Raw genomic sequence first — 24,155 nt, forward strand, 5'->3', positions numbered from 1 at the left:
CTTCTCATACCCTGCATGTAAGTCCATAAAGCTACTCTCCTGTCCCATTCCAAATCTGTCCTCAAGAGCCCCTTACTGGAAACCAATTACAGCTAGGTAGATGGCCAGAATGGACTACAGATATTCAGCTTGTTTATATGCTTTATCATTTGTCACGCGAAAGACACATACTCGAACAAGGGTTCTCTCTCCCATCCTTTAACAAAATGTTACACCTTGGCAGTATGAATGGAGGAGTTACACTCAGAAATCTGGTACCCTGAATTAACTGAACACTCTGTATTTTATAAAAACGACCAGCTACAAAGAAGCAGCACCTGTTGCTGAATGCTCATGTATAATCAAAAGAGCGTTTTAGTGTATGAACAATAATTCTGTTACTAATATTTTTTTAAGCAAATGTGTCTCTTTGTAAAATCAGTGTGTTAATCTCATCGGAAAAATCAATGACTAGCTCCACATTATGAAACATAAAATGTTTATATTAAATTGATTTCCTCCTCTCCTTTCCACTTGATGAGCAATGAAAAAAATGTAATTATTAATTACTATCTGTCAAAATATATAAGTTACATCTGGACATTGTTGAGTCTCATTGCATAAAAACAGACATGCGAGACATACACCTAAAGAGTCTGCATGAATTTACTTGACCATTTCTTCTCTATTTGTACAAGTCTACCCTCAAAACTGTAAAACAGCAGAATTTTAACCAGACAACTTCAAGGGAAAAACACATTAAATATGGCACACAACTTGACTAGCCTATTACTTTATTTGGATTTTGTATTACCTGTTTTTCTGCTCTTGCTGCAGTAGCTGAGCGGCTATTTTTCTCAAGTCAGTCACTTCCTTCAGTTCATCATCTTCCTCTGCCAACAGCTTCTCTTTCTGAAGTCTGAAAGATTAATTTAGGTAAAAGGTTTTGTTTCAGTAGGTTACAGAAATGCATTTTTTCTCTCTCTCTCTATTCATTTTTTTTAAGAAATGACCATGTTCAGGGGTCAGCAAACTGCGCCTCTATAAGGAGTCACTCGTGGCTCTGGGTGCTGGCACTGCTAACTCCTCTTGTGGCTCCCTGTGCTTCCCCCATAGAAATAATAGAACTAAATTGAATTGGTTTAGCGGCTGGTATTAAATCAATTCAATTTAGTTCCATTATTTCGGGGCAGGAGGCAGCGCAGGGAGCTGCCCATGCTGTACATGGGGGAAGTGATCAGCGGGAAGGGAAGGCACACCTGCCACGACGGAGCTGCTAAGGAGAAAGGGGTGTTGTGGGAGGCTTCCTGTGAACGTAGTTTCCCTTCCCATGGGGTCGGCGCCTCTTCCCGGGCAGCACGGTGCTCCCCATTTCCTCCTTGCTCCGCTGCAGCCAACAGAGCCTGGAGCTGCATCCAGCAGCGCAAGGTCAACTCCCCCAGGACCTGGCCCAGCTCCCGGGACCCGGTGAGTCCAGCACCGATGCCACTGGGTGGGGAGTGGCTGGGAAAGCTACAGGCACTTTCTGGCCTGCGAAGTTTGGGGGGGGCCTAGAGAGGGTGGGAGGGGACCCAGAGTGCATGTGGAGTGGGGAGAGCAGAGGGTGGGCAAGTAAGATCTGGATTCAGTGGGCAGGTTGGGCCAGAGCAGCTGAAGCGAGTTAAACTTAGGGACGTGGGTAACAACTTTCTAACTGGCATAATCATCGCGTGTGTCCTGTGCTTAAAACGGGTGACAAAAAGTACAGTTTGAGGTTCTTTATTCAGGATTATCTCATATTCACATGTATTGCAGCTCTTGAAGTACTGATTATGTAACTGCATTTGAAAAAACAGCTCTTCTCGCTTTTGGTTGCAGACCTCTGACCACATTACTTGACAGCAACTGAAAAAACCTTCTGAAAAGCTGATCAGCCCACCCAAGGATGCTTGTACCTACTACTGCAGAATTGTGTCTCAGAAATGTCAGACTTCCAAAGAGATGTCTATCAGGCCTACCTTTTTTCATCTCTCCACTCATCATTCTCTTCTATTTTCTGTGATTTCTCAGGGTGTTTTCCTCGCTCCTTATGCAGAATGGAAAAAATAAGAGTTTAGACTTTGATGACACAGCTGTGCTATCTATATTTTTCCACTTAAGTTAGCTTACCTTAACATAAGAAAGAAATGGTCCTATTTGTACGTCTTGCTCAGGAATAGCTGCATCTTCTGTGCTAGGGTCAATGTAATCATACACCTCTGGGTCTACAGATGATTAAGTTTGAAAAAGAAAAAAAAAACATTAAACAGTTCTCTCAACCGAATGTTATTGCTAAGAGGTACTTGTGACAAAGTCAAATGTAACTAATAAAATGAGCTCTTGCTCTATCTGTATACTATTCTCAAGGATGGCTTTTTCTTTGTTGCATATTTGTTGATACTATATTTATAAATTTATTACAATGTTGCTTGAAGTGTAAATGCACAGATCTAATACATCAAATAATCCTGTGCAGCGTTTAACAGAAATTCTCTGCATCCAAAACAGAGCATTCCTGTGCACTTAAAAGAAGAGGCATTACCTTTAGGTGAGTCAAATTTACTTCCTATTAAATTATTGTCATTCCTTAGTGTCTGTTCCCTTGTCGATTCTGATACCTGAGAGTGAAGGCTGATTGTGTCATCATCAGATGGCTGCAAATAATAATTAGAATTAAAATCTGACTGGCATATTTAATTACTCAGTTTACTGATAAGCCACAATTACAATACAGAATCTGGATGACATTAAGGAGACTACTAATGAAGGGAGATGTAGATGAAAATATTATATGAATGGAAAATAGCAAATGTGTGTGTTGTTTCAGATGAAAGGCAACACTTTATTTACAGTGTCCTGCAGTCCAGTTCCAAAGGCACGGGTCTCAACTAAATTAAGTATGCCACCTACCAAATCAACAATTCCTGAAGCTCAGTGATATTTCTCCATCCAATCAATCACCCATCATGACTCCACTTAAAGGAGTTTTGAGTCTATTACATTTGTATCCAATTTAATCTTTCTTGATGTAATCCTGGAATACTCCCCCCACTTCACAACCTCCTATGGCTAACTATGCTTCAGATGAATTTGCAAGTATATTTTTTTGTCTGGATTTAAATCTTCCCATAGTTCCCAGCTGCACAGGTTTTACCATGCTAATTTTGGTACTGCTGTATTATGCATAGATTTATACAGCTACATAAGCAAGCTACCGGAAAAACAAGATAAAACCCCCAAATCTCTCATAGGCTAGAGCCACAGTACAGCCAAAGATCAACCCACTCAGGGCACAACTTCCAGGGTTTCATTTTACACATACATGAAATGACGCTCCCAGGGGTCAATGCTGACCTGTGTACTCCTCACGAGAGGTTGAGAAATAAGGAAGGTTGAAGGGAGAAATGCTCCCATCAACTTTCCGCTGTGTGGACAGACTTGGAAGTTGACCATGGATAAAAGAATTTTAGCTATGCAACTGGCACAGCTAAAATTGTGTATAGGTGGTCAACTTCTACGTCTAGTGTGGACAGAGCCACAGTTTTCAAAAACTGCTCATAACTATATGTCTAACAAGTCCACCAATAGTCCTCATCAACAAACAGCCAATGTTAAGAAAAATACACATACTTCAACTTATGTTAAAACAAGAAATAATTAGAAAAATGAAAGCAACTCTCTAATTATTCATATTGTAAAAAAAAAAAAAATGATCTCGCATTTTATATCTGAAAATGGCCAAGTGTAGAATCACAAAACCCTACGTCTGGAAGAAGCCAAACAAGCCACCAATTAAGACTGGAGTTCAATTTTAAAAAAGCCCAGAGCGGGTTGACCGCACACCCTGCAACTAATTAGGTCTAACTGTCCAGAGGGACTTTGATAGGGTATGCATACCCCATGCTCAGCAAGATAGCGTTGATCACACATTACGTACAGCAGCTATCCCACCACTCAGTCTATGCTGGCATTGCTTCAACTGCTGACTCATCATAAAATGGACTGCCAGGGACAAAGGATCCTTAATGGAGGCTCCAGCCCAGGAGACACTTCAGTCCCTGAGAGCAGGAGCCAGAGTCTCTGAGGCCCAAACAGGAGAATGGTTGCCTACAGCTGGCTAACAGGAATCAGAGTCCCAACAAACTACTTGTACCACAAAGCTACTTGCACCAAAGAGAGACTCTAGCTTTGCAGCTCATGATAGGAAGTGGCCCAGCAGAGTGGGGTGAGCAGTATCTCTCACCCAAAGAAAGTGAGCAGGCATGTTGCGATAGGATCCCTCTGACTGGATGGTGACCACACTTACTGCTAATAGGGCCATGGGCTAGGGAGTACTAGAGGGAACGCCCAGGTCCTTACCTCAGCTGCCGCATAGACTTCGGTAATGGCCCACTTAGCTGACTCCAGCCACTAGCTCACACAGCACTGACTTCAGCCGCCTGGCTGTGCAGCCCAGAAACTCAACAGCAAGAATATAGACTCAAAAAAATTAGAATGCATGCCATTTCATCTGAGGGCAGCCAGCTTTACCCTGATCACTGAGCCATGCTGCCTTCACCCTAGGGATCATCTGACAGATGGTAGCTGTGGTGCTATCACAACCCCATCTCAATTCAAAATGCAGTGTGCACACTCTGCAACAGGGATATTTAAATAAATTTGAAAATTTAGTATCACCAGTCTATGCTTTACAGTAAGTTTCACCAACAGAAGTTGGTCCAATGAGAGATATATCCTCACCTATCCTGTGGCTCTAATACCTGGGACCGAAACAGCTACAACTACACTGGTTACAGAAAGTTTGTCACATATTTGTGTGTGTTCATTTAACTGAGCTTTTCCACATTTTAGAATGCTTATCTGAATCCCCAAGAAAAACAATTTTGAGAAGTAAATTATTCTCAAACTGAAGGATCAACTACTTCTGTCCATGAAGAAAACAACTGTCCTTTCAACCCTTTTCTATCAACAAAGAAAGATGAAAAATATACGGTTAATAGGAAAAAAAAAAACCACTCACTTCAGTTGTAGACAATCTTTTATCTCCATTATCACTGCCAATGCCAGAATCAGGACCATGATTTTTACTGGGATAAAAGTCTTCCATACTATAACAAAGAGAAGGCATAGCAGATACAGTAAGACAAATATCAAGTTTTGTAAATGGCCAGTGAAAGGAAGACACCATCTTGAAAATGTTCCCTTTTTTTTTGTTTAAACAGCCAAACAAGGCATACTAAAAAGTATTTAGTATGCTGAGAAGTTATTTTAAAGGAGGATATCAGACGGAAATTTAAGATTGAGAAGCTCAATTAGGTTCTCGCATTCAACAGTAGGAAATAATCCTGAATTTTTGGAAAGTCCATTCAGGCGCTGTGTGAATTTCAAGGGCAATATTCCTGTTGCAGTTTAGCTTAATCTGCTCTCAGTGCAGTTTAAGCATGTCTAAGTGGGAGCCTCATTCCCAGTTCTAGGCTGTTTCCCGGTGTAGACAAAACCTTAGGTGTGGTGTTCTGACAGGTATCTAGCCTATATTATTTTATCTTTGTACATTTTCATCCTATTATGCCTTGGTTAAGCCTCCTTGGAAAACTATATAGTAGTTCTCTCACAGAAGTTATATGTTTCAGAGATCCCTGCCATAACAAACAGCTTCTGTTTTATTCAACAACAAAGGTCAGCAAACACTGGCACAAACTGTGGGTGAAATTTTAAGTATGCTAGCAAGGATAAAATCTTTAGGAAATACAGTTTCCTAAAACATGACTGGTTAAAGACAGTCTATCAGATATTTCCATTAACTTTTTCAATGCAATCTTAATTGAGACAGTCCAGCAAACTATACTGTAGTCTTCACTTTGGACTTTTCAGTTGGCTTTTTCTTGGTTTTTTTCCCTGAAACAATTTATAATGCCTTATAAATTTATGCAGCTGGATCAGTATTGGGAAGCAGGCTTTCCATTTAGCAATATAGTTCTATTTTGAGCAAGCACAGAGGAATATAACTTTAATGCTATATTGTACTGTAGGAATATAAAAAAGAAAAGCTGACTATTTCAAAAACATTCAATTCCATCTTTATTAGAATCTGTGATGCACTCTATTGCTAAAAATTTCATAAAGTATAATTACTAATTGTTTTTAGCAAGAGATGAAAAGAATGAAGAGTTCTAATGTAATTCTTTAAATCAGTTAATCAGAGTGCAATAGTGGTACCTCAAAAGTAGACAATTGCTAAAATACATAAATTTATTGTGAGAGTAGTTCTCCATTATCCTAACTACTCACTTCATAGCAAACATTAAGAGGAAAAAAAGGTAAATACCTGTCTGTGAGTGGCTGGCATGGGATTCTTTTACCCAGTGATGGAAGATCCAAGGAATCTGGCTTTTTATCTATTCTGAGGCATTCTTGAATACTGAGGAATTTAAATATGTGAACTTTACCCTTTAAACATATCTGTTCAGAAACATGAAAAAATTAATTTAGATGCATGGTACACTTATATAGCAACAGACAGTAAATGAAAATAACTCTTACGTGTAGAAACTTTCTAATACATGACAGTTTCCTGTCCCCAAGTACGAAAAATACACTACTTCAGTAGGTTAGTACTCAGGACTGTGGAGGGAAAAAACACAACTGCCCTGAAGCCCAGGACAAACTGATCTGCTCTTTAGGCACATCAAAGTGCCATGTCTGCCTGCCTACAGTGTAAGGACAACAAAGAAGGCTGTATGTGGTCTCTATGACATCAGGCACAGAGACAAAGTGAGAGATGTGATGGGTCTAACTGGACCAACTTCTCTTGATCAGACACACAAGCTTTTGAGCTGTGTAAGTTGGAAAGCTTGTCTCTCACCAACAGAAGCAGGTCCAATAAGAGATTATCATCTCACTCAACTTGTCACACTAATATCCTGAGACCAACATAGCTACAACACTGCATACATCAGATGCAGAAGTATCTGAATACCAATCAGAGGGAAAGGTGACAGTATAGCTGAAACTGCAACAGAAGTCAGTAAGACATCTCGGAGGTCAGGGAGGAAAGGAGCTGAGTTTCAACATTTCCGACCCATGCTGTATGAATGCACGTAATACACATTATCAAACTAAGCTGTATACACATTATAAACACAATGTTATATAGAAAACTAAACTCTACCATTGTTTCTCTTATGTCATAGATATTTCTAATAGTACAACTCTTACTATTTTAAAATAAATTTCATGATTACTTTCAAATTTTAGTAAGGTTAAAAAAAAAAGTACACAATTCCCAGATAAAACTATGCTGACCTGGAGTCAAACCTGTGTATATCTCAATAATTTAAGGGTAAAAAAAGTTACAGGGATGTATTAATTATCTCCAAATCAAACATCACACATTCAGGAATATCAGAATTAAAACTCAAAAGAAATCCAAAAAATGTTAAGGTATAGAAATGAAAAGTTATGGTTGTTTGGGTGCCTTTAATTCACGCTATAATGGTGCTATTCAAAAACTGATACAAATATCATACAATTAGGACTAGTGTGTATAATTGTTTGTATATTCAGATCAGATTAAACTGATTAAGACTTTTTTTGTCTGGGGGCAAGAGGTATTGTTCATATGTTGAGAATGCTGGTTTGAGGAGAAGATCAGCAACAGAAAGAAAATGGAAAGAACAAGCAACATGGATACAGAGGAAAAAAAGGTGCCTGTGCATGGGAGAAAGGAGACTGACCCCCTAACTTTTGCACCTACAAATTTTCTCCTGAGTTATATATTTAGAGAAATATATCTATGTATTATATAGTGACCCAATATAATTAGCATCAGCCTGATTTTCATGGGTTTATATTAATAGCTTAATGTTTTTGTTTTGTTTTAAAAACAGAAGGAACTACAGAGGTTGAACCTCTCTAATACGGAACACTCTTGTCTGGCAAAAGCTGGAATCCGGCATGATTTTAGTTAGCTGGACAACCATTTATGCTGGGTGTGGCCAACTTTCCTGTGGTCCCATAAAGTTTGTTTCCAGCCACCAGTCCTGGCTCTCAGTGTTCTATGCTGCTATTTAGTTGTAATTTATCCCTAAATGTCTTCTGAGAGCCCAGTAAACAGTCAAAGTGCTGGTAATGTGCGAGGCAACACTCACCTCCATGGTTCAGCAAATTCTCTTGTCCAGCACCAGTTAGGTCCAGAAGATGCCAGACAAGAGAGGTTCAACGTATATTACAATTGTGTAATCTGTCCTCCAGAACAAATAATGTAAAGGGTGGCATGAATGCTTCAAACTTTTATTTATTTTGTGCTTGATTATGGGGCCAAGTAATGCCCATATTTCCTTTTGCCATTAGCAACTGGCTGATAATTAAATTAACATCTGACCCTTTCTTAAAATCCTAGGAAATAGAAAGAGAAATTACTCACTGTAGTAACGGTGGTTCTTCAAGATGTGTCCCCGTGGGTGCTCCACGTTAGGTGTCGGGCTCGCCCTGGTGCTGCAGGTCGGATCTTTCCAGCAGTTTCTGCCGGACCGTGCATGCGCCGGCGCGCGCCGCTCCCTTGCGCGCTCCCGGCCACGTGCGCGATCCGGTCCCCGCCAGTTCCTTGACCAACCAACTCGGATGCTCCTGCAAAAAACTAAACAGAGATCCGAAGCGGGGAGGATGGGCGGGTGGTGGAGCACCCACGGGGACACATCTCGAAGAACCATCGTTACTACAGTGAGTAACTTCTCTTTCTTCCTCGAGTGTCCCTGTGGGTGCTCCACGTTAGGTGACTACCCAGCAGTAACCCAAGATAGGAGGTGGGTAATCGGATTATGTGCAGCTTGTCCCTGAGAAGACGGCTGTCGAGAGACGGGTATCCTCTTGGAATACCCTGTGAAGGGCGTAATGTTTGGCGAAGGTGTCATAGGATGACCAGGTCACCGCTCTGCAAATGTCTTTTAGCGCAACGCCCTTGAAAAAGGCTGTTGATGCCGCCACCGCCCTAGTGGAGTGAGCCCTGGGCGGGGCCAGTAAAGGAGTCTTTTTGAGTTCGTAGCACATTTTCATACAGGATACGATGTGCTTCGAGATTCTCTGCGAAGAGAGACCTTCTCCTTTTGATTTGGGACCAAGAGAGACTAGGAGTCTATCCGTTTTCCGGAAGGAGTGAGTCCTGTCTATATAGAAAGCCAGCGCCCTCCTCACATCCAGGAGATGTAGGCGTGCCTCTTTGTCACAGTTATGAGGCTTTGGATAAAACGAGGGTAAAACTATAGGTTCGTTAATATGAAACTCTGAAGAAACTTTGGGAACAAAGGCTGGATGCAGCCGTAAGGTTACCACCTCCTTCGAAAATACTGTGCAGGGTGGCGTTGCCATAACTGCTGCAAGCTCGCTCACCCTGCGAGCTGACGTGATTGCGAGAAGAAAGGTCGTCTTTATCGTAAGGAGACGGAGGGAAACCGTGGCTAAAGGTTCAAACGGTGGTCCCGTTAGCACGCTAAGCACCAGGTCCAAGCTCCACGAAGGTGGAAGCGGTTTCCGAGGGGGGTATAGGTTTACCAGCCCTTTGAGGAACCTGGTAACCATGGGATGGGCAAACACCGTGTGCCCTTCCTCTTCGTGTCAGAAAGCCAAAATAGCGGCAAGGTGGACCTTTAACAAGGAGAGTCCTCCTCTCTTGAGGTCCAGTAATACTCTAATATTACAGGTATAGGCACAGCAAGGGGGGCTAACTGTTTGGTAGAACACCATGCAGTGAAGCGAGTCCATTTCTGCTTGTAGGTCTTCCTGGTGGAAGTCCTCCTGCTACTTTCTAGGACTTGTTGCACTTCTTCCGTACATGTGCTCTCTAGGGAGCTGAGCCATGGATTAACCATGCCTGTAGTCGTAGGCCTCGGGGGTGTGGATGCACTATGGACCCCTGAGCTTGTGTGAGCAGATCCGGCGCCACTGGGAGGGGCATCGGTGGACGGTCCCACATGCGCAGGAGTAAGGGGAACCATTGCTGTCGATCCCACGTTGGGACTATCAGGATCATTCGGGCTCCTTCTTTCCTGGCTTTCTGCAAGACTTTGTGGATAAGCACTGTGGGAGGAAATGCGTAAAGCAGGGGGCCCCTCCACGAGATCGCGAATGCGTCCCCCAGGGACCCCCGTCCCAGTCCTGCCCTGGAGCAGTACCGTGGGCACTTCTTGTTGTGTTGAGTGGCAAACAGGTCTATCTGGGGAAAACCCCATGCGTGAAAGATCGGTCGTAGCAGATCGGAACGGATCTGCCACTCGTGCGTGAGTGCGAAGCGCCTGCTCGGCTGGTCTGCCTTCACATTGTGAGCGCCTGATAAGTACAAGGCTTTCAAGGTTATATTGTTGGCGATGCACCAGTTCCACAATCGGACTGCTTCCGCACAGAAGGCACGGGACCGAGCTCCTCCTTGCCAATTTATATAAAACATGGTGGAGGTATTGTCTGTACTGATCACGACTACTTTGCCTTGTATATGGTCTCGAAAGTGTCTGCAGGCGTTGAACACTGCTCTGAGCTCCAGTATATTTATGTGCAGTGACTGTTCCGTGGAGGACCACAGTCCTTGCGTCACCTCTTCACTCATGTGTGCTCCCCACCCTATGTGGGAGGTGTCTGTAGTGAGGAAAACCGATATTTGTGGTTGGTGAAAGGGCACCCCTGTTAGCATGTTCTTGGGGTTCACCCACCACTGCAGGGATCTGCGCACCTCTGTCGTGGGCGACACCACCCTGTGAATGGTATATGCTGCCGGTTTGTAGACGCTCGCCAGCCAGTGCTGCATGCTGCGCATGTGTAACCTGGCGTTTTGTACTACAAACGTCACTGCTGCCATGTGGCCCAGCAGCTGTAAGCACGTCAGAACTGGCACCGTAGGGCTGAAGGTGATGACCTGCACGAGGGAACCGATGGCTCGAAAGCGGGCATCTGGTAGATAAACCCTTGCTGTGATAGAATTTATACGTGCCCCTATGAACTCTATGTCCTGTGTGGGGTCTATCTTTGATTTTGCCAGATTGATGACCAGGCCCAGCGAAGAGAATGTGCCTGCTGTGACGCGTATCATGCGAAGTACCTCCTCCTTCAAGGCCCCTTTCAGTAGGCAGTCGTCCAGATATGGGAATATAAACACCCCTTGCCTGTGCACGTAGGCTGACACCACTGCCAAGGTCTTGGTGAAGACTCTGGGGGCCGAGGAGAGGCCGAACGGCAAAACCTTGTATTGAAAATGTTCTTTGCCTACCATAAACCGGAGAAAGCGTCTGTGAGCCAGGTGGATAGTTATGTGGAAATACGCGTCCTGCAAGTCGAGGGCTGCAAACCAATCTCCATCGTCCAATCCAAGTATAGAGGCGACTGTAATCATCCGAAAGCGTTGCTTGCGCAGGTACCGGTTGAGGCCCCGAAGATCTAGGATGGGCCTCCAGCCCCCTGTCTTTTTTTCCGTGAGGAAATATCTGGAGTAGAACCCTTTCCCTCGAAGTTGCTCCGGCACTCTTTCCACTGCCCCTATGAGTATGAGATGGTCTACCTCCTGCTTGAGTCTCACTTCGTGGGAGGCATCCTTTAGGTGGGGCCTGGGTGGAGGTCGTGGCGGTGGGAGCGACTGGAAGGGGATCGCGTACCTCGTGGCTATGATCTCCAGTACCCATTTGTCTGTGGTGATCCTTTGCCACTGGTCGCAGAATGGTTGGAGGCGATGGTGGAATAATAGCTTTGGATGACACTGCACGATGGTAGTGATGGTGCAGCCCTGGACCTGTGTGTCAAACTTGTGGCCTTTGGCCCTGCCCCGAGGACGCACGGCTCTGTTGGGAACGTCGCCTGGGAGTTCTGTGTTGCTGGTGCTGTTGATGTCGCCCTTGCTTGTAACCCCTGTGGTACTGGGGACGCTGTGGTTGATACTGGTACCGTCTTTGCTGAGGGTAATACTTTTTCTTCCTGTATGGATGGGTGTAAATCCCCAAGGTCCTAAGAGTAGCTCTTGAATCTTTACTGGAATGAAGGACCTAATCAGTTGATTCAGCAAACAGCTTCTGCGTGTCAAAGGGGAGACTGACGATCTTTGCCTGCAAATCCCTCGGGATACCCAATGTTTGGAGCCAGGACTCCCTGCGCATGACCACTGTCGTAGCTGTTGAGCGTGCTGCCGTGTCCGCTACGTCTAGGGCGATCTGAACTCCCGTCCTCGAGGCTGTGTAGCCTTCCTGCACGATGGCCTTCAGCACCAGCTTCTTCTCATCTGGAAGCGAGTCCATGAGGAAAGTCAGCCTGGAGTAGTTGTCAAAATTATGGTTCGCTAGATGCGCTGCGTAATTCGCCATTCTCAACAGTAAGGTAGAGGAGGAGTAGACCTTTCTGCTGAACAACTCTAGTTTCTTGGCGTCTTTGTCCGTTCCCCCTGTCTTGAACTGAGAAGTTTTCGACCTCTGTTGAGACGATTCCACCACCAGAGAATTTGGTTGCGGGTGGCTGAACAGGAACTCCATGCCCTTCGCCGGGATGAAGTATTTCTTGTCTGCTCTCTTGTTTATAGGCGGAATGGACGCAGGGGTCTGCCATATCGTGGTGGCGGACTCCATGGATTGCTTCGTTGAGCGGTATAGCTATTTTGGAGGAGGCCAGAGGTCTCAGGTTTTTAAGGAGCTTATGGTGCTTCTCCTGCACCTCTGCTGTTTGGATGCCTTGCGTGAAGGCCACCCTTTTAAACAGCTCTTGGAACTGTTTGAGATCGTCCGGAGGATGGACGTCCCCAGGGGCCGTGGCCTCGTCAGGGGAAGATAACGAGGAACCGCTAGGGTAAGCCTCTCTGGGCCCCTCTGGGTCCTGTTGACGGTGATACATCCACTCGCTGGAAGCTTGCGAGGGAAAATCTCGGGGTTCCAGAATCACCTCCCCTTGAGATGTCTGTGTCTCTGTCCCCGTTCGCGATTGCCCTCGGGGATATGGAACCGTCTGGGGGGATCTGTCCCTGGGAGTATGCCTATGGTGTCTATGCCCTGCGTGATAGAGGTGACCATGACAACACGGGCACTGCTCCTGAGATGGGGACCTGGACCACTCTCGAGGCACATACCCCCTGCGCCTGGGGGAGCGAGATCGTCTGGATAATTGAGATACTGGACAGACTGACTTTTGGTAGTACTCCAAAGGTTCAAAGCCCAAAAAGGGCGAAGGTGGTCCGAGCCATGGTGAGGCTGGCTGTAGGAATGGGGATGGAGGCTCAGGATAGGCTGGGGGTGACCCCTGCCTTCTTGTTGGGGTCCGCAGAATGAGCGGAGGGCTGAGAGCGAGCAGCCCTGCAGCCCTGTCTGGAGAAGGGCTGCGGTGCCGGGTTTTCTGTGCTGCCTTTCCCCTCCCTTGCGGGGCTGGCTCCGCCCCCTTTCGCGTTGGGGATCTCGGCCCCGTTGTCTGCGCCGCGCTCAGCACGCTCCGCTGCGGTGCCGCGCGGGTGGTCTCCCCCGGTGCCTGCAGGCCGCGTGCCTGCGCGCTCTGCACCGCCAGTTCCCCGGGCATCAGTGCTGCTGCCTGCGGTGCCGCCGGTTCCGGCGCTTGCCTGGCCGCCGCCTTGCCCGCGGTACAGGGCGGCTGTTTGATTATCGGAAGCTCAGCCTCTGCCACGTGCGTCTCCACAACGACGCCGCTCAGCTGTAACTGTGGCTGGGGGCTATGCGCTCCACCCGTCCCGCTCGCTGTGGCTGCTGGCAGGGATCAGATTGGTGAGATTTTCCTCCATTTTTGTGCTGATGGGGTGAGGGAGGCAGCTTTCCTTTTATGGGCCCCTGCGGGTCCCTCCTGCTGCGGCCGCTCCGGCACGTCTGGCTGGAGGGCCTTGTTGAAGAGCAGCATTTTGAGCCACATCTCCCTGTCCTTCCTTGCTCTGGCTGTGAGCTTAGCGCAGAAGGAACATTTCTGGGTGACATGAGATTCCCCAAGGCACCTTATACACTGACTGTGCCCGTCGGAGGCCGGCATTACTTCGCGACATGACTCACACTTTTTGAATACTGAAGAGGACATTATGGTGAGTCTTTGAGATGTTAATAGGGTACTTAGCACCTTCTCTGTGCCTGTTCCCCTCTCTGACTCAGCCTGCTGCGGCAGGAGGCCTAATGGCCCTACGTCCCTGGGCTTCCGGTGCTCCGCTTGTTACTAAGACTGGAAGCTTTACTCCTTCCTATTTTTTTTTTTTTTTTTTGGAAAACAATAACAAGCTAACTTAATCTAAAAAACTGAAAAGAAACTCTAAAACACTTTAAGAACATTAAATACGCTGACTCTGGCCGTAGCCTGAGCGGATTCCGTCTGCAGCCGATGGCGGTTAAAGAGGAACTGGCGGGGACCGGATCGCGCACGTGGCCAGGAGCATGCAAGGGAGTGGTGCGCGCCGGCGCATGTGCGGTCCGGCAGAAACTGCTGGAAAGATCCGACCTGCAGCGCCGGGGCGAGCCCGACACCTAACGTGGAGCACCCACGGGGACACTCGTAGAAGAAATTTGCTTATACTAACCTGTGCCGGTGGTATCTGCATTGGATTATTATCCAAAATTATTACTTGTAAATGACGTAACTTCCTGTAACAAATTGGAATCTCTGTAATTTTATTACAAGAAAAATCCAGCTTTACCAAGGGCAGGTCTCCCAATTCTGTTAAGGGTAAAAGAAAACAAAATCAGATACCCTAACGTTTTATGTAATTTTCCTATTTCAACACAAAGATAGTGAGCAGCTTACCATCTGGCAACACATGTAGATTATTTCTTCTAATGTTTAATTCTCTAAGTGACTGGAGTTTTCCAATTTGCTGGGGAAGGACCTGAATCTCATTGCAGCTGATATCCTAAGTAAAACATAACGAGTCAATCAGTTAAACAATAGCTTGATTTGAAACTAAAAGAAAATACATTTTGCAATAACTTTTAATGAATTTTAAAGAGGAATATCCTCTCCCCTCTTCCCCTTTTCTTACCAAAAGGAGAGCTGCTATCACCCAGCTCTCAGGAGACCCTTTCCCAAACAACAGCAACATTCGATCGTGCAGAAGCCCAATCAATACTCTAACCCAATAGACAAAGTTCATGTTGTGGTTTATTGGGAGATCTGGATTTGATCAGCATCTCTGCCAAACCGTCTTTTTGCAGACAGCACACTTACATTCTGTACCTCTTCAAAAATGGGGATAATTTTTTTCTCTTCTTCCCTGTGTTACACAATGACCTGACACCACCAGATCTAAAATGATGTATCTCTACTGTAGTGGTTCTAAAACTGTGGGATACAATTGCAAATGGGGCGTTACCATCAGAGGGGATAATGGCAATCCCTAGTGTGTGGAAAACACCATTTTGTGCCACACAGTGTAACCTTGCAATAAGAGCATGCAAAGTCCCAGTGTCGGGAGAATACCATTTACCCCTTAAAATGGCATTCGCTGCACAGCATGACCTCACAAGCACCACACATACTAGAATACTGTGCAGATGGTTCTTGCAGCATCACTTTGCATGCAAGATCACGCTGTACAGGCAATACTATCTTGCTCTAGACCAGGGGTCAGCATGGGTGCCAAGAATGGCACTCAAGCCAATTTTCATGGGCATGTAAGGCGAGAGCTCAGCCGTATGCCTCTCCCCCTGTGCAGCTGGGAGCTTGCTCAAAGCCATGCCGCCTGTAGCTTAACAAAAAAACTGGCTAATGCTACCAACCACCACCAAAATGGTACAGCTCTGCTTCTTAACTTATTTATTAATGAAGCTGTTGTAAGTATGACTATTATTATTATTATTGTTATGGATAACAATTCATTCCTCTCATATGAATATGGCACTAGGAATATATTACCGACCACCTAACCAGGACAGTGATAGTGATGCTGAAATGATAAGGGAGATTAGAGAGGCTATCAAAATAAAAAACACAGTAATAATAGGAGATTTCAATTATCCCCATATTGATTGGGTGCATGTCACCTCAGGACGGGATTCAGAGATTACATTTCTTGAGGCCTTAAATGACTGCTTCTTGGAGCAGCTAGTACAGGAACCCACAAGGGGAGAGTCGATTCTCGATCTAGTCTTGACTGGAACGCAGGATCTGGTCCAAGAGGTAACTGTTACTGGACCGCTTGGAAATAGTGACCACAATATAATAACTTTTAATATTCCTGTGTTGGGAAGAACACCGCAGCGGTCAAACACTCTGGCATTTAATTTCAAAAAGGGGAATTACACTAAAATGAGGAAGCTAGTTAAACAGAAACTAAAAGGTAGAGTAATTAAACTAAAATCCCTGGAAGCTGCATGGAAACTGTTTAAAGACACCATACTAGAGGCCCAACTTAAATGTATACCCCAAATAAAAAAACACAGTAAGAGACCTAACAAAGAACCACCATGGCTAAACAGCCATGTTAAAAAGGCAGTGAGAGAGAAAAGGGCAGCTTTTAAAAAGTGGAAGTCAAATCCTAGTGAGGAAAATAGAAAGGAACATAAACACTCCCAAATTAAGTGTCATAATGTAGTAAGAAAAGCCAAAAAAGATTTTGAGGAACAGCTAGCCAAAAATTCAAAAAACGATAGTAAAATGTTTTTTAAATACATTAGAAGCAGGAAGCCCGCTAAAAAGGCAGTGGGGCCCTTGGATGATAAAGATATAAAAGGAGCGATCAAGGAAGACAGTGCCATTGCGGAGCGATTAAATGATTTCTTTGCTTCAGTCTTCACGGCTGAGGATGTTACAGAGGTTCCTAAATCTGAGCCAGCCTTTTTAGGTGACAAATCTGAGGAACTCACTCAGATTGAAGTGACATTAGAGGAGGTTTTGGAATTAATTGATAAACTGAATAGTAACAAGTCTCCAGGACCAGACGGCATTCACCCAAGGGTTCTGAAAGAACTCAAATGTGAAATTGCGGAGTTATTAACAGTGGTTTGTAACCTATCCTTTAAATCCACTTTGGTACCAAATGACTGGAAGACGGCCAATATAACAACAATATTTAAAAAAGGCTCTAGAGGAGATCCTGGCAATTATAGACCGATAAGTTTAACATCAGTACCAGGCAAATTAGTAGAAACACTAGTAAAGAGTAAAATTGCAAGGCACATAGAAGAGCACGAACTGTTGGGCAAAAGTCAGCATGGTTTCTGCAGAGGGAAGTCGTGTCTAACTAATCTGTTAGAATTCTTTGAAGGGGTTAATAAACATGCGGACAAGGGGCACCCAGTGGACATAATATACCTAGATTTCCAGAAAGCCTTTGACATGGTCCCACACCAAAGGCTTTTATGTAAATTAGGTGGTCATGGGATAGGAGGAAAGGTCCTTTCATGGATCGGGAATTGGTTAAAAGACAGAAAACAAAGGGTGGGAATAAATGGTAAATTTTCACAATGGAGGAGGGTAACTAGTGGTGTTCCCCAGGGGTCAGTCCTGGGACCGATCCTGTTCAACTTGTTCATCAATGATCTAGAAAATGAGGTAAGCAGTGAGGTGGCAAAGTTTGCAGATGACACCAAGTTGTTCAGGACAGTCAAAAGCAAAAGGGATTGTGAAGAACTACAAAAAGATCTCAGCAAACTGAGTGATTGGGCAGCAAAATGGCAAATGAAATTTAATGTGGGTAAGTGTAAGGTAATGCATGTTGGAAAAAATAACCCAAATTACACGTACTACATGATGGGGTCAAATTTAGCTACGACAGATCAGGAAAGGGATCTTGGAGTTATAGTGGATAGTTCTCTGAAGACATCCACGCAGTGTGCAGCGGCAGTTAGTAAGGCAAATAGGATGTTAGGAATTATTAAAAAAGGGATCGATAATAAGACAAAAGATATCATACTTCCCCTATATAAAACTATGGTACGCCCACATCTTGAGTACTGCGTGCAGATGTGGTCTCCTCACCTCAAAAAAGATATATTGGCATTAGAAAAGGTTCAGAAAAGGGCGACTAAGATGATTAGGGGCTTGGAAAGGGTCCCATATGGGGAGAGGCTAGAGAGACTGGGACTTTTCAGTTTGGAAAAGAGGCGATTGAGGGGCGATATGATAGAGGTATATAAAATCATGAATGGTGTGGAGAAAGTGAATATAGAAAAATTATTTACCTTTTCCCATAATACAAGAACTAGGGGACACCAAATGAAATTGATGGGTAGTAGGTTCAAAACTAATAAAAGGAAATTTTTCTTCACACAGCGCACAGTCAACCTGTGGAACTCCTTGCCCGAGGAGGCTGTGAAGGCCAGGACTCTATTAGGGTTTAAAAAAGAGCTTGATAAATTTTTGCAGGTTAGGTCCATAAATGGCTATTAGCCAGGGATAAAGTATGGTGCCCTAGCCTTCATAACAAGGGCAGGAGATGGATGGCAGGAGATAAATCACTTGATCATTGTCTTCTGTTCTCCTTCTCTGGGGCACCTGGCATTGGCCACCGTCGGCAGATGGGATGCTGGGCTCGATGGACCTTTGGTCTGACCCAGTATGGCCATTCTTATGTTCTTATGTAGTGACTTTTAAAAGTATCGCTAATACTCAGATGGTACACAGAGGGAAACAGGTCAACTTTTGGCACTCTGCCTCTGAAAGTTTGCTGACCCCTGCTCTATACAATGCCATCCTCCATGCTATCTGTGGTCCTGTAGCCAGACAGAACCCCTGCCCCGCTCTACTCCATCTTGCCTGCCCCTCTTCGGTGCCTCAGAGCACACAGCACAAGAAACAGCACAGTCTTGGATAATGTTTTGAGAGCACAGATGCACTAATCTCAACACTGTCTGTTGGTGCCTCACAAACACAGATGTGCTATGTCAGCAAGACCCTGGACTGAAGAATACAGATAAGAGGGGTAACAGTCTAGTCGACGGCTGCAGGGCTTCAAACTGCCCTTGGCTACTACTGATATTGATCCGCCCACACATCATCCCAGGGAGGGGAACTTTACTGCCCGTGTAAAAAATCTGACCCATTTCTATAAATTTAGTTATCTCTGTCCTTACAAGTGTAATTGCCTTGTAAGCGCAGGCATCACAAAGACGAACCAGTACAATTGGTACCTTGAGATAAGGAAGAACCTATGTGGGTATAAAGAGGGCCTGGCAGCCTACTCTATCTGAGCTCCAATCTCTTTCTGCCTGCCGGTTGGGTAAGGGCACTGCCTCCCGAGGATTTAGGGGACGCTCTCCCCGTCTGTTCTTCCCAAGGGATTCAGTGAATGACATTGGCTACGCCGGAGTCGAAGGACACAGGGGTGAGAATTATACCTGAAATGTTTTTTTTGTGCACATTTAATAGTAAGAGCTCTTTAGTCTGAGGAGTCTGGTCCTCAGATGGGTAACTTTCTCTAATTGACATGTCATTTGTATCATCCTACTAGTAGTTGAGCAAATAGAGCAATAACCACCAAGATTTTATCTAACTTTTCTTGCAACTGTAACCATTAAGACTTTATATAATTCTGTAACCATTAAGATTTTTACTTCTGCTTTGTAATAAATAGTAACTATGTTTAAGCTTCAGACCTGACTCCTCCTAGTTGCTGTACCTTGGCCAAACACAAAGAATCTTAGCCGGTTTGACTATATTCAGCCTGGTCAGTGGTAAGGTGCAGTAAAAGCTGGGCGCTGAGTCGTGCTGCCTCCACGGAGCAGACTCTTGGGCACCCATACCCGGCCATCGGCTGACAGGTCCCAAGAAGATTAATCTACGGTTGAGCTAGCAAAAAGCTTGGGAACCTGCTGCTCTACTGCCTCAGACAAAATACATCAGTCTGACCTCACCAAAGCTGCTGCAAACTAACTAAACTTCTAAGTGGTTCAGCCACAGTGAATAAGCCTGGTTTGCACCTACTTCACACAAGTGTTGCAAAACTAAATTAATAATGTTTATTTGGGCATTCATTCAAAGTGGACAATGTCAAAGGCAGTCAGTGAAGTGGATATAACTTCCCAGGGGCCAGTAATGAACTGGTAGACATCTCACACCGGCAGTGTGGTGTCAACATCTCTTGAATGGGTGACCTACACAACACCACACTGATCACTCATATATTCTGTCTTTTGGTGTGCCAGGATGCTGTGGTGAGGAGCAGTGCGGGAAGTGCTGTGACAGACATTGCCAGGAAGTCAATGGCCAGGACCTTTTCAGCCAAGGTGTCGCCATATACTTGAGCAGCTCCCTGGAAGGTGACTTAGTAACAGACAGGGAAGACTTTGCTTCACTTTGGACGTTATCCCACAAAGCTACGTGACAGCTGCGGAAGTTTACTGGCTGCTTCTAGCCACAACGTGAGGAATGTCAGAAGCTGGCAGTCCTGGTGGCACAGGGCAAGAAAGTCAAGCACACAGTCATTACTCTAACAGCAAGGATCATCCTCAAGAGGACTCTGAAAGATGCCACCCATTGGCAGTAGACAGAAAACCTGAGACAGAAGGCGGACCAGATAAGGGTTCTGAGGTGATGCGCATGTGGAAGCCAGCAACCACCTCCTCTCCTGCAGCAGCTTCATCTGATTTGCTGTCTAGAAATTCATATATAAGGTCAGCTCAATTGTGTTCTGCTGAACAGGGCCATCTGCCCCTGGATATGGGACAGGCGAAGTGAAAATCTGACTGACAATTCTACTAAGATGCTACCCTACATCTTGTGCAGCTGCAAACCCAACTCCAGAGCCTGCCAGCTGTTCCATTCTTCCATCCAAGACTGCCTAATCCAGACAATCAAAGGAAAGGCTGCCATGAATTCCACCATCCTTGGAACAGAAGGTAAACTGTGAATGGACAGTCATTACTAATGAGGAACAGCAGGTGGCTGTCACAGTGGATGACAGTTATTTTTGAGAAACCAGGCCTTCTGTGGTGTCAGAATGTGGAGAAATACATTCTCCAGCTGATACTTTAAGTACCAGCGGTTAACAAGGTTCCAACACCTGTGCTGATCGTGGTAGCTTTAAGTGCCTTGGATCCCAGTAACCAGAGACTGCTACTGAAGGTGGAATCACTCAGTGCCGTGCCAGCCTAATGTGGTAATTCATGGTATCAGATGCCCTCAGGTGGTTTAGGGACATTTAGCCCAGAACATATCACCAGATGTTAGATCATTTCTCGTGGCATTGCCACAGTGACAATGAGAAGCAAAAACAGGAAAGTAGCTGAAACTCTTCTCAGGTGGACTGTATTTATTCATGGACTATCTACTTTAAATCTTTAATTACTGAGGGACAAGCTACTAGTTCTATAACTTTCCATGAGAGAGGTATCTGAATATGTGGATACTGATTTAAAATGTACTGTTAAATTTCTTAATTATCATTTTAGATATTGCAGATTATGGATTATATCCATTGAATATCTTTTTTAATTGAACTTTCTACTTTAGCATAATTTAATCATTATACTTAGATGAATAAAATCATATTTATTAACCAGTATAAACTTTATTAAGATATGTAGAAGATCTAAAACTATATCCAATCTGGCTGATTACTGGTTCAACAAGAGAGACATAGCTCCAGTTTTCCAGGTATGATTCATGTGTGCAATGATAACAATTAGACATCTAACTCCTCAAAGCTACAGATGAAATACTAGAGGTTGATTTTAAAAGTTTAGGTCCTTAAGACATAAATCTATCAAATCCTAGGTAGCTCCTGTGTTCAGGTAGTGGGAGAGGTGAATCCACTCCTTAATAGATATACCCCTTCTCTCTCTTGACTCCCTGTTTCAGGACAGCAATCTGTTTCAGCATCTCTTTCCAGGGTCCACGTGGGTGCTTGGGTTGCCTAAAATGTTCAACAGGGACTATTAAGTTTTCAATACATCTAAATAATGGTGTAGCAGTTTTCAATTCCAAGTTCATGGAACAAGTAAGGAAGGATGAGGGGGAAAAAAAAACATAAAACTGAAGTGTAAAGTTTTAATTTGTAGCAATAAATGTTTCTTATCCACTGAATTTTCTAGAAAATTACAATGCAGAGTGGTGAGGTACAAAAAGTACAAGGCTTTTTAAGGAACAAAAATAGCTTAGGTATGGTTAATATGTTTTAAAATACTACTCTGAATATTCTTAGCTGGTAATTGTTGCTTTGAGTATCTAGAATGAAGATAGCAAGCCTGCTTGATAGGGTAAAGATGATAATATTGGAAATGGATGTGAAAGGATGAAATATACCCTTCAAGATGCACACAGCTGGCAGCGTGCTCGAAAACCACTATAATAAGGCAGTAAAGCAAAAATCCACATGCAGGTGCTATATTTAATATTTAAAGATTGCAATTTTCACCTAGTGGTAGATTTATCATTTCTGGCAATATTTTACATGCACAAATAGAAAGTTGTACAGATCTAATTTCTGTCAATGAGTGATTCTATGGATCTGTAATTTTAAAAAGCCAGGAATTTTCAAGTTCTACATGTACACAGTGTGAGAAAGAATACTTTAAATGTTGCAGAAGCCACTGAAACTGCATACACAATTATATTACCAAATGGCTTTGCCTCTGAATTGCTGTAGTTCTAAGAACACTGCTCAGCAAAACTTGCTATCAATAATTTATATTTGCATAAAAGCAGCAGCACTGATCTTCAATACTTTTAAACTTAAACAGAGAAATTAAAACAAAGAATTGCAAAAAAAAGACCATCAATAAATTCATGTTATCCCAAACTATACTGTACATTTTGTTAGCTACTCTAATTTCAAAAATTATAATTCACATTTAAAAATTAATTCAGTCCAAAAAGAATGAATGACCTAGAAATCTCATACATATCTGCACAAAAGGGAGAGCAGGCTATTTGCTATGTGCAATGAGATAATAGCACACTTTGAAATACATTGACTAGTTGATCAAAATTCAGTATCTCTCGCTATAAAAAAGTTTCTTTACTTCCACAGAAGAAAATATGATACATAATAGGCATTCCCTTCATTAATATATTTCACAAAGGAAACAGAATTAAATTTTATTTCTGACTTTTTAAATTAAAAATGTGGGTGCTTGAATACACTCATGTTTCTTTAGAAGCGTGAGTGCAACACACTAGATTTAGCACAAAATTAAGCGCAACTGCTACAGGTACTACAGCAAAAATTAAGTTAAAAGAAAACTGCATTTTAAAGTAAATGAGGCAACTTTCCTTCATAATTTATTTGTTATGAAATATCCAAACAAGACACCGTATTCATTAAATACAGGTTACAGAGAATTGTCTTTTATTTCAATGAGAAAGTTTGGTTATTTACATATTTCAATGTTTATTTATTCTAAATTGTTAACTTTATTACTATACTTTAAATTCTGCAACATAAGGTACTAATGTCACATATTGACCATGCAATAACTAAGCTGACATTTTGTATCAATGTATTACACCACCCTTGAATCCATAACTGGAGAGAGACTCCCCACAAACTGAAGAGATTAGGATACAGGATGTTCCACCCATTGTCTCCACCACACAACCTTTGGGATAAACTGCAGTAGGGAACCAGTCAGACTCCAGCCAGTAGAAGCAGACAGAGCTGAAGTCGCTTTGAATAGGTCTACACAGAGTTTTGGAGCCCACAAAAGCAAGCCTCTCAGCTCAAGTCTGCAGATTCACCCATCCTGAGGCTTCTGACCTCAAGCTCTAACCCACACCACTACTTCAGAGAGCGTTCTACAGAATCTTAGTGACAGCACTCCTGGACTGACTTGCTCCACTGGGCTTCAGAGCACTGCATAAACAGTGTGAGAGAACTTCTCACAGTTTTGACTTTTCTTTCCTGGCCCTGTACTGATCAGCTGTTAGTATCAATCTTCTCCATCCCATTCTCCCCTTAGAGTCTCTTCAGTGCAGTTTACTCCACACTTGTCCCTTATGCTCTCCTCCCCTGTGCTTCATTCCCTAATAGCTTGCATCCTCCTAAGTAATCTCCATCCAAAAAACACAGGCAACAACATGACATCTGCTGCCATCATATTGATCACTCTGCTTTTGTCTCATAAACCCTTCCTTGACCAGCTCTTTACAGCAGGGACTGTCTTCTACTCTGTTTATTCAGGGCCTAGCATAAAAGGGCCCCAACTCTTGCTGAGCCCTTTGCACTGCCATAATATTACTAATAGCAGTAATGTAAAATCACACTTTTCTTGAAGCAATACGAAGTT

The 24,155-nt window shown here is 43.8% G+C and overlaps 1 protein-coding gene across 6 annotated transcripts in view; it reads right to left on the reverse strand.

Annotated features, from left to right (window-relative positions):
• Positions 1-24,155, reverse strand: part of LRCH2 (leucine rich repeats and calponin homology domain containing 2) — a 110,805-nt gene that overhangs the window by 51,397 nt on the left and 35,253 nt on the right. For all 6 annotated transcript variants that reach the window (XR_012647380.1, XM_075008150.1, XM_075008149.1 and 3 more), the window contains 8 exons: positions 14,740-14,845; positions 14,516-14,652; positions 6,323-6,456; positions 5,018-5,105; positions 2,540-2,651; positions 2,128-2,222; positions 1,977-2,044; positions 794-898 (listed from right to left, as the gene is read on the reverse strand). Coding sequence is in view for 5 of the 6 variants with exons in the window: in XM_075008150.1 (XP_074864251.1) it covers positions 794-898; positions 1,977-2,044; positions 2,128-2,222; positions 2,540-2,651; positions 5,018-5,105; positions 6,323-6,456; positions 14,516-14,652; positions 14,740-14,845 (845 nt within the window). In the remaining variant the exon portion in view is untranslated. The remainder of the gene's footprint in view (positions 1-793; positions 899-1,976; positions 2,045-2,127; positions 2,223-2,539; positions 2,652-5,017; positions 5,106-6,322; positions 6,457-14,515; positions 14,653-14,739; positions 14,846-24,155) is intronic.

This window comes from Carettochelys insculpta, chromosome 13 (assembly GCF_033958435.1).
Source record: "Carettochelys insculpta isolate YL-2023 chromosome 13, ASM3395843v1, whole genome shotgun sequence".
Taxonomy (NCBI): Eukaryota; Metazoa; Chordata; order Testudines; family Carettochelyidae; genus Carettochelys; species Carettochelys insculpta.